At 39.2% G+C, this 19,005-nt stretch overlaps 1 protein-coding gene across 10 annotated transcripts in view; it reads right to left on the reverse strand.

Moving 5' to 3' along the window:
• Positions 1 to 19,005, reverse strand: part of KTN1 (kinectin 1) — a 122,251-nt gene that overhangs the window by 60,839 nt on the left and 42,407 nt on the right. For all 10 annotated transcript variants that reach the window (XM_066344592.1, XM_066344601.1, XM_066344599.1 and 7 more), the window contains 6 exons: positions 17,499 to 17,629; positions 10,926 to 11,042; positions 7,271 to 7,411; positions 3,996 to 4,102; positions 2,447 to 2,579; positions 119 to 206 (listed from right to left, as the gene is read on the reverse strand). In XM_066344592.1, the coding sequence (XP_066200689.1) occupies positions 119 to 206; positions 2,447 to 2,579; positions 3,996 to 4,102; positions 7,271 to 7,411; positions 10,926 to 11,042; positions 17,499 to 17,629 (717 nt within the window). The remainder of the gene's footprint in view (positions 1 to 118; positions 207 to 2,446; positions 2,580 to 3,995; positions 4,103 to 7,270; positions 7,412 to 10,925; positions 11,043 to 17,498; positions 17,630 to 19,005) is intronic.

Consider the following 19,005-nt stretch of genomic DNA (forward strand, 5'->3'; position numbering starts at 1 on the left):
GTGTATACACTATTTTCATTGAGCTATAACCAAAATGCCAAATAACACTTTCTCCACATATGGAAAAGGAAGAAAATTTTACCCAGAATTATATATTAATGAACACCTCTTCCCTTACCTTGCTGTGCTGCATCATGCTCCGCTGTTCTCTTCCTTATGTAACTCTGGACTTCTTCCCACCTTCTCTCAGCTTCTTGCAGTTGAACCTAGAGAATGAATAAATCAGCACAAACACAGGATTGCAATTTAATTTAAAAAATTACCCCCTACTTTTACTGTTGTTGTCATAAAACTGCTTATTCCAACAACTAGTCTCCTACATTTTAGTAAGATAGGCAGATTCGCCTAGCCTGGTAATTAATATACAGGAGAATTACCAGCCAGAGCCATTCTACCTCCCAATATACAGGGCTTTACAGATTGTAAGTTATTTCAGAAACAATATTTGTGCTGGTGGATCAATACAGCTACTACTATGTACATATCTGATCTACTTAGCTATAATCTCTTTTCCACTAATCTTCCATGAACTAAGAAGCTTTTCAAAAGACAGGATGGTATCTTTACTGCTAAATTTCAGTAGGTACCACCTGGCCAGGTAGTGGCACAGTGGACAGGGCATCAGCCTGGGATGCTGAGGACCCAGGTTCAAAACCCTGAGGTCACCAGCTTGAACAGAGGCTCATCTGGCTTGAGTGTGGGGTCACAGACATGATCCTACGGTCACTGGCTTGGACCCAAAGGTCGCTTGCTGCCTTGAGCCCAAATGTCAGTGGTTTGAAGCCCAAAGTCGCTGGCTTGAGCCCCAGGCCGCTCGCTGGCTTGAGCTAGGGTCACTAGCTCAACTGGAGCCCCCTGGTCAAGGCACAGATAAGAAAGAAATCAATGAAAAACTAAGGTGCCAGAACTATGAGTTGATGTTTCACATCTTTCTTCCTTCCTGTTTGTCCCTATTTCTCTCTCTCTCTCTCTCTCTCTCTCTCTCTCTCTTTCTCTTGCAAGCATGCACTGAAAATAAATTTCAGTAGGTGCCTACAATTTGTCATTTGAGGTATATAGCACAGCATTTTAATCTTTAATGTCATTATCTACTTAACCATATCCAAAGAACAAACTTCCATATTTATAAAAGCCAGTTAAGTAAATACACCAGCAAGACAAATATTTTTAAAAGAACAATTATATTAATCTTCCACAGGGATCCATGAAAACTTCAAGAAAACAAAAATTATTACTATTTTCTACATGCAGTTATTCCCAAAACCCTTTAATCCCTACTACTCTGGAACTAGTATGTAGTACCAAGATACAATTGTATCAAATACCTAGGTAGGAGACTATGTAATACTTAAAACACATACAAATTGAACTATACACTCACAAACCTTCTCCCCAATAAAAGGAGGAAAAGACAATTCTACCCATCATTCTACTAAATGTGCATATGCTATAAAATTCAAGAGAAAAAAAAAAATCTACTCCTCTCTCAGTCAGCCTCAGCAAACCCATTCAATTCTTCTCAATATGAGCATTTCACTTTACCAAGAGTCTAAAGATAAATTCTGGTGTCTAAGGAAACTGTGATTTTTGTGTGGCTCAAGTAAAAGTTACTGGAGCATTACCTGGTCCTGTGCTCAGGCAAGGGAAAATAATCTGTTCTAATGAGGAAGAAAAATAGGTTTTACAGAACCTACTAAAAAAAACAAGTTATAGGTAAGTGATATTGAAGGCAATTTTAACTACATGATTTTTGCCTTACACAGGTAAACCCTAATCTCTATATATAAGACAAAATTCTACTGTTCATACCTTTCAATCAGCTAATTTCATTTTTCATACCTTCAAACAGTCTTTCACTTCAAACTTAAGCCTATATTCTTTTTTTTCTTAAATGAGAAGTGGGGAGGAAGAGAAACAGACTTCTGAGCCCCAATCAGGATCCACCCGGCAAGCCCCCTATGGAACGGTGCTCTGATCATCCCCTGATGGTCATTGTCCCGTTGCCATTGCCCTGTTGCTTGGCAACCAAACTATTTTAGTGCCTGAGGTGAGGCCATGGAGCCATCCTCAGAACCCGGGCCAACTTGCTCCAACTGAGCCATGGCTGCAGGAGAGGAAGAGAGAAATAGAGAGAGAGGAGGTAAGGGATAGGGAAGGAAGAGGTGGAGGGGTGGGGAAGCAGATGATCACTTCTCCTGTGTGCCCTGACTAGGAATTGAACACAGAATATCCATATGCTGGGCCGATGCTCAACCACTGAGCCTAAAAGCCAGGGCCTATATTCAATTCTTACATTAGTGCACATGCTTCTATATAGGCAGAGCACTATATACAGGTCCCATTAAGCCTCAAACTACATTTCTCAAACCTATATGTACATTTAGGTCATTGAATTGAATTATCTACATTACTTATGAAATGACAAATACAGGTGCAGATACATCACCTTCAGCTGAGTAACTGCTTGTTCCGCATTCTTCTTTTGGACTTCCTCTTGCTGCAGTTTTCCTGTTTTCTCAGTCAGCTCATTCACCAATCTAGCATAATCCTGGCGCAGTTTGTTTAGTTCAGCAGACTGCCTGAAAACAGTAATTGGATTAGGGGCCTTTTATTATTACAAACCCACATAAAAAAAAACAAAAACATACTTTACATTAGTGTTGCTAAGTTGGTAATCCCATTTAAGAGTTAATTGAAAAGGGGGGCTTATAAGTGACTATTAATCAAGTTTGGGCCCTGGCTAGTGGCTCAGTCAAACCAGCATATGGACGTCCTGGGTTCAATTCCCAGTCAGGGCACACAGGAGAAGTAACCACCTGCTTCTCTCTCCCTTACTCTCCCCCTTCACCTCCCACAGCCAGTGGCTCGGTTGGTCAGAGCGCAGCAGCCTCAGGTGCGCAAAATAGCTGGGTACTCAAAGTACTGGCCCTAGATGGGGTTGCAAGTGGATCCCAGTCAGGGCACATGCGGGAATCTATCTCACTATCACCTCTCCTCTCACCTAAAAAAATAAATTAATTAATAATAATAAAGTTCGGTTGACTGTAACCTCTCAAGTCATTCTAATAACAATTATACAAATTCTAAAATCACTATAATATGATCAAGAAAATGAATGACCACACATTCATAAGCAGAATCAAGAGTCACCCTCAAACTTATGTTCTAAAAACCTATTAAAATCAACTAATGTTCAGTCTGCACAAGCATGCTATCTGTCTTCTCTAGTGCACTGTTTCTCAAAGTATAGCCCAGAACCAACTATATAACTAATACAGGAATGTGTCTTTTTTTGAGAGAGAGAGAGAGAGAGAGAGAGAGATGGATGATAAAAATAAACTCATAGCTGCAGCACTTCAGTTGTTCATTGACTATACTTCTCATATGTGCCTTGACTGGGGGCTCCGGCTGAGACAGTGACCCATTGCTCAAGCCAGTGACCATGGGATCATGTCAGTGACCCCATGCTCAAGCCGGTGACCCCGTGCTCAAGCTGGTGAGCCTGCGCTCAAGCTAGCAATCTCAGGGTTTCAAACCTGGGACCTCAGCATCCCAGCTCTATGCTCTATCCACTGTGACACCACTGGTCAGGCCAGGAATGTGTCTTACTATGTAGTTATATTCCTGGGCTCCACCTCAGAGCCACTTATTCATAATCTTTTAGATATAGAACTCAAAAATATGCTTTTTTAACAACATGCCAGCTACTCCCTAGAATGTGAAGTTTGAGAACTACTGTTAAAGGGGATAGCTGGTTTAAAACTTACAAACTCAATTTCATAAATTTGTAGACTATTCCACTGGTGGCACAGTATTTATCATACAGTTTAGCTAAAGAGGTTCTTCACACAGCAAAAGAATTGTATTTGAAAATTAACTTATTTTAGAAACAAACATAAAAAATAAAACTCTAACCAATCACTAGCAAATATCATTTTGATGATTCAAGAAAATACTCTGCTATTCAATTAAGAATAAGGCATTTGGAAACATACTTGCTTTCTAGTTGGTTTGTAGTGTTGCTGACAGCATCTCTCAGTATGCCATTTTCCTGCTTCAAGTGAGCTATCTCTGCTTCCATCTGCTCACGAACTTGCTGGAACTAAAATTATTTTACAAACATAAGATTTAGAAAACAATGACTTCCAAAGCTAACTTTTAAAATACTTTATTATAATATAAAAATCATCATGAGAAAGAAGTTTGCACCATCCTTAAATATAAACAAATTTAAAGGATGAATTCCATTTCAAAAGTGATGAATGCAAAGTAAATACCAACTGTCACAGAATTCAAAAATGCAAGTAGATGCTAGGCTAGCTGCTATCCTATTTGAAATACAAAACAAACACAGAGATGCTGTTTCAGAACTAAAAAGTAAAACAGAACTTCTTTCAGAGAATTAAGCCTGTCTTGATATGGTGCAAACTTTATGCAGCAATATTTTTGAAAGATTTTAGTAGTAAAGTTGTAAAGTTGAAAATATGTTCAATACATTTATGTTAAATTATCAACAGAGTCAACCAAATAGATGGCAAATTCATGACACAAAAATCTACTTGCTAAAATATTCTGGCCTCTAATTTTTTATTTCATAATTATAAAATCAAAAGATAATACTAAATATATATCTCTATAAGAATGTCTTACTTTAATACGTAAACTAATCTTAATAATTTTTAATAAACCTATATGCTTAAGAGAAATTAAAGTATATGTTCCTATTTTTCAGAGAACTTACCATATATATACCATGTTTTCTATAAGCAAACATGTTAAAAAAAAAGATGAAGTATTTCAATACCTTGCACCCCAAGAAAAGATATTGCTACAAGTACCTCACTAATTTTCAAATGAATAGTAAGTAGATTTAAGAAGAAGAAATTATCTCTTGAGGCTGAAAAAATCAGTTTTTCCAATACTCATTTGGGTAAGAATACTTCAAATGGCCGGTGGCTGGGAAGATGGAAGCCTGGGCTAAATGAAAGCATAAAAGCATCAGTGGGTGGGGTAAAAACCTGATGACAGTCTTTCATTTCTTGTTCACTATTAGTGTAATTCCATAGAAAACACCTGGATTTTGGTAGCAGTGAAGAAAAATTTGAAATTTTTCAGCAGACTAGCAATGTGACCAAAATAGTGTTTTACAAACAGAAATCTGGTACTAATCACGTTAGACCTGTTAAGAAGGTGCTATAATTATGTTAGTATGAAATAATAAACTAAGGTAATGTCTAAAAATTAAATGCAAGAGTAACTAGAAATAAAGTATCTTTAAGAGTTCAGAATAAATTATGGACTGGGCAAGGGAGAGAAAAGTCAAAGGATTGAAGTGTAATAATAAAAATAATAATGCCTCAAAATAGTGGAAAATAAAAACAACCTGATCAAAACTAAGAGCTTGATTTTAGACACACGTTAAATTTGAGGTGATGAGCCTGACCTGTGGTGGCGCAGTGGATAAAGCGCCGACCTGGAAATGCTGAGGCCGCCGGTTCGAAACCCTGGGCTTGCCTGGTCAAGGCACATATGGGAGTTGATGCTTCCAGCTCCTCCCCCCTCTCTCTCCCCTCTCTCTCCTCTCTCCCTCTCCCTCCCTCTCTCTCTCTCTCTCTCCCTCCCTCCCTCTCTCTCTCCTCTCTAAAATGAATAAATAAAATAAAATAAAATAAAATAAAATAAAATAAAATAAAATAAAATAAAATAAAATAAAATAAAATAAAAAAATTCGAGGTGATGACTAGAGCTTCCAAACTGGAGCATCAGCCAGCCAATGAAAATGATTAAAAAAAAAATCCTGGTCCAGAAAGTTCAATTAGAGAGAGTATTATAAGCTGATTTTACAAGCAAACCCAAACCATGCTCTCCAAAAGCTTATTTATCAGAAATAAAAAAGAGAGGGAGAGGAAAGCAAAGAAAGAAATGGAAAACAAAAATCACTGGGCCAGACCTCACTGGAATCATGAAAACGGATGATACAGAGGGACAGACAGACAGGAAGAACTAAACTATCTGAAATTTTATAAGACAAGTGAAAATAAGAACAAGAGACAGAACCAAAACCTAGAGAGTTATCTTTCATTATCACCTCTTTCTTCCTCTCTCCTCCACGCTTTCACCAAACCCTATCTAACCCTTTTTGAATCACTCAAATTCATCTTCTATTGTCAACATCTGATTTCAGACCTTTGTTGTCTGGATTCCTGCAAAGGCTTTCCAAAGGTTTATTTTTGTTCCATTCTCCACGATGCTGCCTGAGTGATAATTAAAAACACTAATATACTGATGGACTGGCTGCTTAAATTCATTGGCTCCCCAATCTTTGGTTATACAAAGCCCCATCAAGACAGGATCTCTATTCTCTAAATCAGGGGTAGTCAACCTTTTTATACTTATCGCCCACTCTTCTATCTCTGTTAGTAGTAAAATTTTCTAACTGCCCACTGGTTCCACAGTAATGGTGATTTATAAAGTAGGGAAGTAACTTTATTTTATAAAACTTATAAAGCAGAGTTACAGCAAGTTAAAGCATATAATAATAATTACTTATCAAGTACTTTATGTCGGATTTTCGCTGTTTGGCAGAATAAATCTTTATAAAACAACTTATTACAGTTAAATCTTTTTATTTATACTTTGGTTGCTCCGCTACCGCCCACCATGAAAGCTGGAATGCCCACTAGTGGGTGGTTGGGGCCAGGTTGACTACCACTGCTCTAAATCATCTCTTCTCTACTACAGGCGTGACTCCCAAATACAAGTCTTATAGCATTTCTTACAAATTATTATCTCTAAACAACCTGTACGATAAACACTTCAGATGCACTTATTAAAAAGTTCAACCCTAGGCCTGAAAATAGACCCAAATAATCATTTCTAGGGATGGCACTATGGAATCACACCACGTAAAAACCTCTTATACCCTGTGACAAATCCTTCACTCTTACCTGACAAGGCGTAATTGTTTCAAAAGATTCACTGTAGTTTGCTATTGTTTCTAACAAGTCTTCCCTAACAATCCTTCTCTTCCCCATCTCTCTGCTCCATTGTTCCAAAGCACCCAATCTTTACACCACTATTGCAATGCAGTATTACTTGTCAGCTTCCAGCCTCCCGACCTAGAAAAGTTCTTTATTTTAGGAAGGCAACCGTTTAACTAGTCAATGTACCAAGGCCCAGCACAGGACCTTGCAAACATTAGGTACTTCAAAGTTTGCTAATTAAATGAATACAAACATTTCTTTTTTGTTTTCAAAGAATGAAGATATACCTTCATTTGCATCTGTTGAGTCTCTTGATAACTGACATGCATTTTGTTTTGAAATACATTATGTTCCTTTTCTAACGTTCCAATCCGATCTTTCATCCTTGATATAACCACATTGTTTCTTTCTTTCTCTGTCATCATTTCCTACAAGAGTGAATCAGAAAAAAAAATTATGAAAACTTGTTATTAAAAATGTAAGTACAGAAGAAAACATTTTTAACATCAGCAAAAATCATGTCAGTAAAATAATCGTGAATTCTAAAATAAGTACTTAAAAAGCAAGGTCAAAGGTTAAAAAAAACATTGTCTTCTGCATCCTACTTTCTCTTTACACTAATTTCCTCCATAAATTAAACACTGCTGTCCTGTTTACTCTCATTTCAAATGCACTTTCTGGTCTAAGAGAGCTGAACCTGGAAGAAATCTTACCTTCTAACTTGGTAAGAAAAATATATTTTAAAAGCAAAACTATTAATTTTTCATAACTTGTGGGTATTAGCTCTCTCTTAGGGTACAAAACAAAAATGCCTGAAAAAAAGAGCACAGAAGAGAAAAAAAGAGTCTCTTTTCAAGGGAAAAAAATTAGGAATAAGAGATATTTACAAAAGAATTAAAGTTTGGAAAAAGGTTAAAGTAAAAATCAGAAAGCAAAAGTTTATTATCTTCCCAAGTCAAATCTTATAAGGGTGATTTCATTTTGTGTTGCAAGTATTATGAATTTCTAAAACAAATATTGATTAGTAAAAGAAAGCCAAGCACTTTTAAAGATATCTGCAAGTATGATCAGCCCATGACCCCTGCTAACAAAAACTGTCAAAATTTAAGATTTTTATGTAATTTATGGTTGCCCATAAGAGTTAATTCATTTATATTCACATATTTGTTATATTAATTAATGTATATAATGCACTTAGAAAAAAGTATATTAAGTGTACAACTCAATGAATTACCACAAAATAGTTACCCTTTTAAATTTTTTAAATATTGTCAGAAACCTATAGCAGGCCCTGGCTGGTTGGTCAGTGGTAGCACATCAACCCTGCCTGTGGAAGTTCCAGGTTCGATTCCCAGTCAGAGCACACAGGAGAAGCAACCATCTGCTTCTCCTCCCCTCCCTTCCCCTCTCCCCCTTCTCCATTTTCTCTCTCTTCCCCTCTTGCAGCCACAGCTCAATTGATTTGAGCACATTGGCTCCAGGCACTAAGGATGGCTCCATGGAGCCTCTGCCTCAGGCATTAAAAACAGCTCGGTTGGCCCTGGCCGGTTGGCTCAGTGGTAGAGCGTCGGCCTGGCGTGCAAGGGGTCCCGGGTTCGATTCCCGGCCAGGGCACACAGGAGAAGCGCCCATCTGCTTCTCCACCTCTCCCCCTCTTCTTCTCTGTCTCTCTCTTCCCCTCCCGCAGCGAGGCTCCATTGGAGCAAAGATGGCCCGGGCGCTGGGGATGGCTCCTTGGCCTCTGCCCCAGGCGCTAAAGTGGCTCTGGTTGTGACGGAGCGACGCCCCGGAGGGGCAGGCGTCGCCCCCTGGTGGGCGTGCCAGGTGGATCCCGGTCGGGCGCATGCCGGAGTCTGTCTGACTGTCTCTCCCCGTTTCCAGCTTTGAAAAAATACAAAAAAAAAAAAAAAAAAAAAACCCAGCTCGGGTTGCAAGCATGGCCTCATGGCCTCAGATGGGCAGAGCATAGGCCCCGGATGGGGGTCTATGGTGGAGGTGATGGAGTCTCACATTTTGTTATTTATAACTTACAGTTGAATTATGAATTTAAAATAACAGTGCTTGCCTGACCAGGCGGTGGCGCAGTGAATAGAGCATCGGACTGGGATGTGGAGGATTCAAGTTCGAGACTCCGAGGTCGCCAGCTTGAGTGCGGGCTCATCTGGTTTGAGCAAAGCTCACCAGCTTGGACCCAAGGTCACTGGCTTGAGCAAGGGGTTACTCAATCTGCTGTAGCCCCCAACCGGCCAGGGCCAACCGAGCTGTTTTTAATGCCTGAGGCAGAGGCTCCATGGAGCCATCCTTAGTGCCTGGAGCCAATGTGCTCAAATCAATTGAGCTGTGGCTGCAAGAGGGGAAGAGAGAGAAAATGGAGAAGGGGGAGAGGGGAAGGGAGGGGAGGAGAAGCAGATGGTTGCTTCTCCTGTGTGCTCTGACTGGGAATCGAACCTGGAACTTCCACTGGGACCAGGTGGATCCCAGTCCAGGCATGTGCAGGAGTCTGTCTTTCTATCTCCCCTCCTATCACTTAAAAGAAATTAATATAAATAAGTTTATATTCAAACAAGGCCATTCTCCTGTCATGAAGTAGCTATGTGAATAATGCACAAGCAAACCTCATTTACTCTACTGTATTTAATTTCTCAAAGGAGAAACAAGTACTTCAGGTGAAATGAGACCACATTTTCTATAAAGTTTCAATTATGTTCTCAGTCTCCATGATTTTGAAATTTAATTGAATAGAACATTATTATTAATTTAAAGTGTACAACATAATGATATTTGTATATATTAAAAATAATCACCACAATAAGTCTAGTTATCAAAACCACACAGTTGGAAATATTCTCTTACTATAATCACCATGCTGTATCATCTTACACTGCAGGACTTAGTTTATTTGATAAATGGAAGAATGTTATTATCATTTGACATGACTTTTACATTATGTCTGAAGGTCTTTCTTTACCTCTCAGTGTAAAATTTCTGAAAACTGAAGAACTTCAATGTTTAAAAATTATAAACATTTATCACAAAAACCTTCATAAATAAAATACCTATGTAATAATTTTAATTTACCCAATACTGGATTTAAACAAGATCACATTAAGTTTTGTGCTTCTATAGAGAATAATTCTAAGTAGATCCAATTGAACAATATCCCAAATGTCCAAATGCTTCTGTTATCCTGAAATTAGGGTATCTATAAGCACTGTTGTTATTGTTTTTTCAGAGACAGAGAGAGAGTCAGAGAGAGGATAGATAGGGACAGACAGACAGGAACGGAGAGAGATGAGAAGCATCAATCATCACTTTTTCATTGTGGCACCTTAGTTGTTCACTGACTGCTTTCTCATTATGTGCCTTGACCCTGGGGGCTACAGCAGATTGAGTAACCCCTTGCTCAAGCCAGTGACCTTGGGTCCAAGCTGGTGAGCTTTGCTCAAACCAGATGAGCCCGCACTCAAGCTGGCGACCTCGGAGTCTCGAACTTGAATCCTCCACATCCCAGTCCGATGCTCTATTCACTGCGCCACCGCCTGGTCAGGCAAGCACTGTTATTTTAAATTCATAATTCAACTGTAAGTTATAAATAACAAAATGTGAGACTCCATCACCTCCACCATCACCACCACCACCAAAACTATTAACAGAAAACTGACTTTTACTGGGTATCACTTTTTTGTAAGATTTTATTTATTCATTTTAAAGAGGGGAGAGAGAGAAGGGGTGAAGAGCCGAAAGAATCAATTCCCATACGTGCTAGCCCAAGGTTTCCAACCAGTGACCTTGGCACTGCAGGTTGATGCTTTATCCATTGCACCACCACACATCAGGCTGGTGTGCAACTTTTTTACACAAATAACTAACTCAGGAATTATGGACAATTTCTAAAATCCTTCATTACTTCTGATTCCAAAAGTACATCCTTTCAGCCTTTACCTGGGTTAATTGCTTATACCGATCCTTCATAGCAGCAGCGTCTTCCTTCACAGCGGCAAGTAATTTGTCCTTTTCTTGAAGCTGATGTACAAGTGCAGTCACTTCTCCTTTATTTGACTAAAATCGAGAAATCAATACAGTATTAGTAATAGTTAACATATGCTAATGAAAATAAGTATCTAGTATTCAAGTGTTCTTAGACTAATGTAGAGTTCACTATTACATATAAAGTAGAATGACAGCTCCTGGTCAGTAAAATATCATTCAGAAAAATCACTGTATCATTATATATTCTGATGCATATAATATAATACATATTAGTCAAAAAACAGGTTTTCAAAATGAATTATATTTCTTACAGTTTTTTTTTTTATGTTTTGTTGTTTTGGGGTTTTTGGCAGAGACAGAGAGAGTCAGAGAGAGGAACAGACAGACAGACAGGAAGGGAGAGAGATGAGAAACATCAATTCTTCACTGCAACTCCTTAGCTGTTCATTGATTGATTTCTTATATGTGCCTTGACCGGGGGGCTACAGCAGACCAAGTGACCCCTTGCTTGAGCCAGTAACCTTGGGCTCAAGCTGGTGAGACTTGCTCAAACCAAATGAGCCTGTGCTCAAGCTGGCGACCTTGGGGTCTCGAACCTGGGCCCTCCACATCCCAGTCCGATGCTCTATCCACTGCGCCACCGCCTGGTCAGGCATATTCCTTCCAGTTTTAAATCAAGTCAAGATAGCAATCTCCCCCTTCTCCTCCTAAAAGATCACAAAGAAAATATATAAAACCAAAAAGCAGAATGAAACAAAATGAAATAATCATCTACAATATCAAAGCATAGTATCAAGGAAGACTGACAATAACAGTAGATATACCACATGGGTGGCTGGCTCTACAACCCTGTCAGAATATACCCCAAAACTAGAGGTTCCACGGGTACATAGAGTTCTCTGAGGTTAATAGACATATCCTGAGAAGTAACCAACAATACCCCATTTGACATCAGGAACAAGTGTAAAGACAGAAAGTAGGAATTTTCTTGGAAGAAAGTCTCAAGAAGCAGAATGAAAAATGAAGAAATCATACAGACAAACTTTACTCAGAGAGCAGCTAGTCAAGAAGCACAGTGAGGGAGATTCTTAGTGAAACTCTCTACAGTGAAGCTTCTATCTGGGAAGAAGGAAAGGCTAAAAGAACTCAATTTTACCACACAGCCCACCAGAACACCAGTTAGCTTTGGCTGCCGCTCCCCAATGGTCTAGTGGTTATGATGCAAGGCTCTCACCAGTTAGCCTTGGTCCTTCATTATCAATCTCCAGACACAGAGATGATCCAGGAGAAACACCCCTCAGTGTAAGAGGAGTACTGATCAAAAAGAAATAAGACAGGGTCTATGCAAGATACAAGAAAAAAAGTGACCAAGTAAAAGAGTAGATAAAAACTGTAATTAAAAATTATCACCATGATGTTTTAAAAATCTGCTACAGTACTCATTTCTGGAAGAGCAGAGAACATAGCTCACAGAGAAAAAATAAGACCACAGAATGAAGTAAAATATGACCTAACAAAACCCAAAGTAGAAGTAAAAGTAAAACCATCTCAGAAATATCATCTAAATAGAAGCAACAAATAGAAAAAGACAGACTCCTAAAAATACAGTAAGAAACATAGAGTATAAGACGAAGTAAATAAAAAGCAGAAATAAACCAAAAGCTTTATTTTTTTTAGAACTAAAATTTGAAAAATAAAGACAACAGGCAAAAAAGATCCAACAAATGCTTAATTGACACCCATTATTTCAATTACTTTCAGGGACACTGAATCTCATTAGTGAAAAGATATGCTCTATCCCAAGTAATATTAATAGAGGAATCAATGCCCAGACATATTATACTAAAATTTACTGCTGAACTTCAAAGAAGCTGAATTCCTTGATGTTTGTACAGTAGAGTGGGCACTGGAAAGGTCCAATAAATAATAAACAGTTTGCCCAAAGGATGTTTTTATGGTGAGTGTAGCTGGACAAATATACAAGAAAAGAGTGCAAAATTGAGGCTGGTCTCATCTCTATCCAGCAATATGAATGTAGATAATAGTAAAGCAAGTATGAAAATTTCTCAAGGAAAGAGACAACCAGAAACACTATAGCCCACCAAATTATCATTAAGTATGAAAACAACAAAGAAGCATTTTAACTTGCCAGAATTTGGGAATTATAGTTTCCATAAGCCTGTCTTGAACAAATTCCAGGAAAAATAACTTTAGCCAACCAAGAGATGAATACAGAAGCTATGGCAAAAGAACTGGTATCAAGCTTTGAACCAAGACTAAAACAAACATGAAAATTATAGTCACAAAACAAACATTAAATATTAAAAGTATCTGATAAACAAATGTTCTAATTAACAAAAGCTGAGAATGAAGGAAAAGAGAAGGTAAGAACAAATTTAAGGAAGCAGACTTTCTCCTTTGGCATGGGGCCAAAACAGTTAATAAATCAGAGTTTAAAAAATCGCTTAATTCTATTATGAATCTACCTTTGCCACCCAGCTTAGTATATCCCAAGGTTCTCTTTACCACGCCACAGTCGCAGAGCTCCAGGGAAAAGCAACCTGGTCTCATCTCTCCAGGCAGAGGAGAACAGAAGCTCCATATCCACACATGCTACAGATGGCTTTTGCAGTCTACCTGAATCATTACCAGCTAGAAGCAGCAGTCATTGGGACTTGGACATGAGCTGCAAAGTATAGAATTGTGACAATTCCAGTGCCATGCAGACTTTTCCTGGATGTGGACTTTTCCTGAACTCCTGCTCCTTGGGACAGCTCTTAACAGACTGAACTGGGGTTAGGTTGCATTTTCAGGGATTTGGCATGGTGTTGGGGCCAACTTGGACTTAGTGAACATGTTAAGGACACTATTCTTCTATGGATTCTTGCTGTATTGGCCAAGAGTTTGCTTAAAGGCTTTAATCACTGTAAAAAAAATAATAATAAAAATAGAAGACTAGATAAAGAAGATGTGGCACATATACACCATGGCATATTATTCAGCCAGAAGAAATGATGACATCGGATCACTTACAACAAAATGGTGGTATCCTGATAACATTATACGGAGTGAAATAAGTAAATTAGAAAAAAACAAGAACTGCAGGATTCCATACATTGGTGGGACATAACTTTCTTATCACTCTCCACATCCTCTCTGGTCTAAAATACAGCCACCACCATAGATATTGGGGACTGTAGAATACCTGCCTAAATCACTGCCACTGCAACCCTTTTTTTATATCAGAGAAACATACATATATTCAACTGTGAAATGATGATATCCACTTAAATGATCCAAAGGATACCTAAAACAACTTCCTAAACTTTTTCACAATCCTCCTCTCTCTTCCTCTGAGAAGTATTCACAAATACCATTGTCACCACAATCTATCCAGTTACTGAAGAGCAAAAACAAGCATTCATTCTAGACTCTCCTTTAGTATCATATGTAACTAGTCAGCAAGTCCTCTAACTCCTCTATCTCTAGCCTAGGCCTATGCTGGTGCTCCTTACATTTATCTTCCCCCTTTCTCTCAAGTGGTCTTTATTAAAGTGGGGATACTTTTACACCTGGGACCTTGAAGTCTATTAAAAGGTCTGACCAAGAGCCCTGCCGGTTGGCTCAGCGGTAGAGCGTCGGCCTGGCGTGCGGGGGACCCGGGTTCGATTCCCGGCCAGGGCACATAGGAGAAGCGCCCATCTGCTTCTCCACCCCCCCATTCCTCTCTGTCTCTCTCTTCCCCTCCCGCAGCCAACGCTCCATTGGAGCAAAGATGGCCCGGGCGCTGGGGATGGTTCCTTGGCCTCTGCCCCAGGCGCTAGAGTGGCTCTGGTTGTGGCAGAGCGAGGCCCTGGAGGGGCAGAGCATCGCCCCCTGGTGGGCAGAGCTTCGCCCCTGGTGGGCGTGCCAGGTGGATCCCGGTCGGGCGCATGTGGGAGTCTATCTGACTGTCTCTCCCCGTTTCCAGCTTCAAAAAACAAAAAAAAAAAAACAAAAAAAAAAAGGTCTGACCAAGACTCAATTTCTCTGACAGAAAAAGGAGAGATTAAATTCACCTAGTCTTTCCCAGATACAGGGGACCTACAAGACACTGAGTCCCTTCCGCTAAAAAGAGAACCACTCCATGAGGAAACCAGAACAAGAAGATTTAGTCTAAAGCTCTACATTCCAAGGAAAGGGGAAAAAAATGTAATGTTTCAAAACGCTTTCTTTAGCAGTCCCCAATTCCTCCTTGGCCTGCCTAAAATACCTATCAAGGGAAGTTTAATTTGCTAGAGTTCAAAGATGTCTCAGACAATAAAATTACTCCTCTTTTTTTATATACTTATTAAAATAAAATACATCAAATGATAAATTCTGCAAATTAAGAATTTCAAGAACATTCTTTGCAACAGAATAATCTTTGTATCCAAAGCCAGAGTTATCACACTTACTCTGATTACCTCTAACACCTTGTTTACTCTGGGCCATTCCTGGCACCAAGTGAAGACTGTACAACAAGCATACTATACTGTAAAATGCCACAGATTTATAAAACACATTGTCAATAGATACTTGAAAGTATGGCCAGAATTATAATGCTATGATAAATATTATAACAAAAAAGTCCAGAGAATGATGAGCAACAACATCAGGAAGAACAATTTAGACTGGGAATTTAAATTAGCTTTATGAAGAAAATATATTTAAGTGGAAACTTGAAAGAGAAATTAGCCAGAAGAAACTGCGGGCTTTGGAGGGTGGGGCATAAGGACAATCCAAACAGAAGAAAAGGCTTGGTATGACTAGAGGAACCAGAAAAGACCTAAAATAGATAAAATGTAGTGAGGCGGGCCCTGGCCGGTTGGCTCAGTGGTAGAGAGTCGGCCTGGAGTGTGGAAGTCCCAGGTTTGATTCCTGGCCAGGGCACACAGGAGAAGCGCCCATCTGCTTCTCCACCCCGCCCCCTCTCCTTCCTCTCTATCTCTCTCTTCCCCTCCCGCAGCCAAGGTTCCATTGGAGCAAAGTTGGCCCAGGAGCTGAGGATGGCTCCATGGCCTCCGTTTCAGGTGCTAGAATGGCTCCAGTTGCAACAGAGCAACTCCCCAGATGGGCAAAGCATCAGCCCCTAGTGGGCATGCCCAGTGGATCTCAGTCAGGCACAAGTGGCAGTCTGTCTCTCTGCCTCCCCGTTTCTCACTTCAGAAAAATACAAAAAAAAAAAAAAATGTAGTGAGGGGAAGGAAAAAACATTATAAGGTTATAGAAAGAGACAGGCATAGTCCTGCTAAGGAACTTGAATTATATTCTAAGTGCAAAGTGAAAGACACTAAAGGGTTTTTAATGCAATAATTTAACCTGAATGACTTCTTAAAGATTATCTTGCAGTTATACAAAAAAAACAAATTACAGGACTAAGAAGAAAAGCTGAAATATCATCTAGGAGACTACTGAAGGTAATGAGGTGACAGGTGATGGCTTGAAGGGTCTTTAAGAAAATATGGAAGCAAGGCTTTTTTTCTGAGAGAGACAGGAAGGAAGAGATGAGAAGCATGAACTTGTAGTTGTGTCACTTTATTTGTTCATTTATTGTTACTAATACATGCCTTGACCAGGGAGCTCAAGCTGAGCCAGTGACCCCTTTCTGAAGCCTGCGACCTTGGGTTCATGTTGATGATCCCACGCTTAAGCCACAAGCCAGCAACCCCGCAGCTTAAGCTGGCGAGCCTGCACTCAAGCCTGTGACCTCAGCGATTGGAATCTGGAACTTCAGCATCCCAGGTCAACACTCTATCCACTGCGCCACCACTGGTCAGGAGAAGCCACCCAAAGTTTTAAAGCAGTTGATTGGGGAAGGGTGTGTGGGTGTGGGAGTGTGTATGTATTTAGATGAACAATTAAGGCCACCAGCTAATAATGAATACCAGACACCATGTCATCTTATGTTCCACAAAAAACACTTAAAATCTGTCACCTTTCCCAATATGACAAAGTACATGTAATATAATGAGCATGATCCATGAGACATTAAATATTAACTTCATAAATTTTGTTTTTGTTACAAATTTTAGTCAAAGCAATGATTCTATTTTCCAAATCATTTATTTTACAAGGGTAATATTACACATATACACACAGAGAAAAAAAAAGAACAGATTTCCAGGTTCTTTGAATGGTGCTAACTTTAATCACAAAAACATTCCATACATACTATCCAGAAATCACTTGATCTTGCCTTCAATGCTTTCAATAGAGGATAGCAAGGTATTCTTAGCCAATAGCCAAGACTTTAAAGTGAAATAAATCATCTTATTTATAAGCAATTCACTTCTGTCAAAACATCAAATGACTCAAGACACCTAACTAAACTAAGTAAGTGTACTGATTATACAGGTACATGAAATAACTTCAGAGGGCATTCTAACTTTTCTGTGGCCATATGAAGGATGAAAGTAGATGATAATTGATTGTTCTAGCAGAAGTCTTGCTTGGTGAACTTCTAATCACTGCTCCCACATATGCCCATAACCAAAATATGCTTACCTTCTTTAAAGCATCCTGTATCACACCATACTTCTCCTTTAGCAGCTCTACAACACAAAGGGCCTCATCTTCAGAAAATATCATGGTCTTCAAAGACAGAAGGAAATCTTTAAATTTCATTTCAGCATTTTCTTTAAAAAAAAAAAGTTGGCATTTAAAGGACACAATAACTTAAGCGAAGGTCAAGTTATTCTTATCCCAAAAGAAGAGAAAGTTAACCTGTAGGACTTAACCCAGCAGCATCATTAAGCTGTTACAAGTCATAAAATGCCTGTGCCCAAGAGTAAGTCATCGAAGCTAAAAGATAAAGACTATGCCATTGCCTCAGAAAAATTTCTTCCCCTCCATTTGTCTAAACTTCGTTTGCTTTCACACCAAAGGTTCACCTTATAATAACTACCTGGGAAATATATTTAAAATCTAAAAATTAAAGCAATCATATGCTTCAAAGTACTCATTTTACAGATGAAAATATTGAGACTTAAAGAGGTTGAATGACCTGCTCAAGGTCACGTCAAAAATCGGGCGCTGGCCTAGGAAGAAAAACTAAGGCTCCTGGATCCTAGGCACATTCTCTATGTGCCCAAAACCATGTTCCCCTCAATATGATTTTCCAAAATGGACAATAATTTAAAAATAGCGTATAGCCCTGGCCAGTTGGCTCAGTGGTAGAGATCAGCCCAGAGTGAAAAGTCTCATTTTCTATTCCTAGTCAGAGCACACAGGAGAAGTAATCATCTGCTTCTCCACCCCTCCCTTCCTCTACCCTCCCTTTTCTTTCTTTCTCTCTCTCTCTCTCTCTCTCTCCTCCTCCTCCTCCTCCTCCCACAGCCACGGCTCATTTGAGCAAGTTGCCCTGGACACTGAGAATGGCACCATGGCCTCGCCTCAGGGGCTAAAATAGCTTGGTTGTGGAGCAACAGAGCAACGGCCCTAGATGGGCAGAGTACTGGCCCATAGGGGGCTTCCCAAGTGGATCCCAGTTGAGGTATATGCAGGAGTCTATCTCCCTGCCTCCCAGCCTCTCACTTAATAAAAAAACAAGAATTAAAAAATAGTAATAAAAATAGCTTATAAAATGACTTATAATATCACAGTAAGGCCTATACTTGCCAATGATTAAATGTTAATTTAAATAGCATTTGTTCTCCCAAAAATCTGTTCACTAAATAGATTTATGTATATATGACCCTTCAATGTTATAATTTACTTTTGGCAAGTTGCATTAATCCCCATATTAACTGTAGTAAATCAGAGCTTCGTATTATTTTAGCAAGTGAACTTGACTCGAAGGAAATGCTGAGCTAAAGCCAGCCCTCAGAGCTTTGTATTATTTTAATTCACATTCTACCACATATCGAAAGCCATCTATGTGTGAAATAGCATGCAAAATGCCATGGTGGACAAAAGAAGCCTTCCTTTATAATTCATAATCAGTGAGGTTGGCTTTAATTTCCTTCTCTAGACACTACCTTAAACTTTGTAGATTAAAAAAAAAAACTCTTAA

The sequence above is a fragment of the Saccopteryx leptura genome, chromosome 6 (assembly GCF_036850995.1).
Source record: "Saccopteryx leptura isolate mSacLep1 chromosome 6, mSacLep1_pri_phased_curated, whole genome shotgun sequence".
Lineage (NCBI taxonomy): Eukaryota > Metazoa > Chordata > Mammalia > Chiroptera > Emballonuridae > Saccopteryx > Saccopteryx leptura.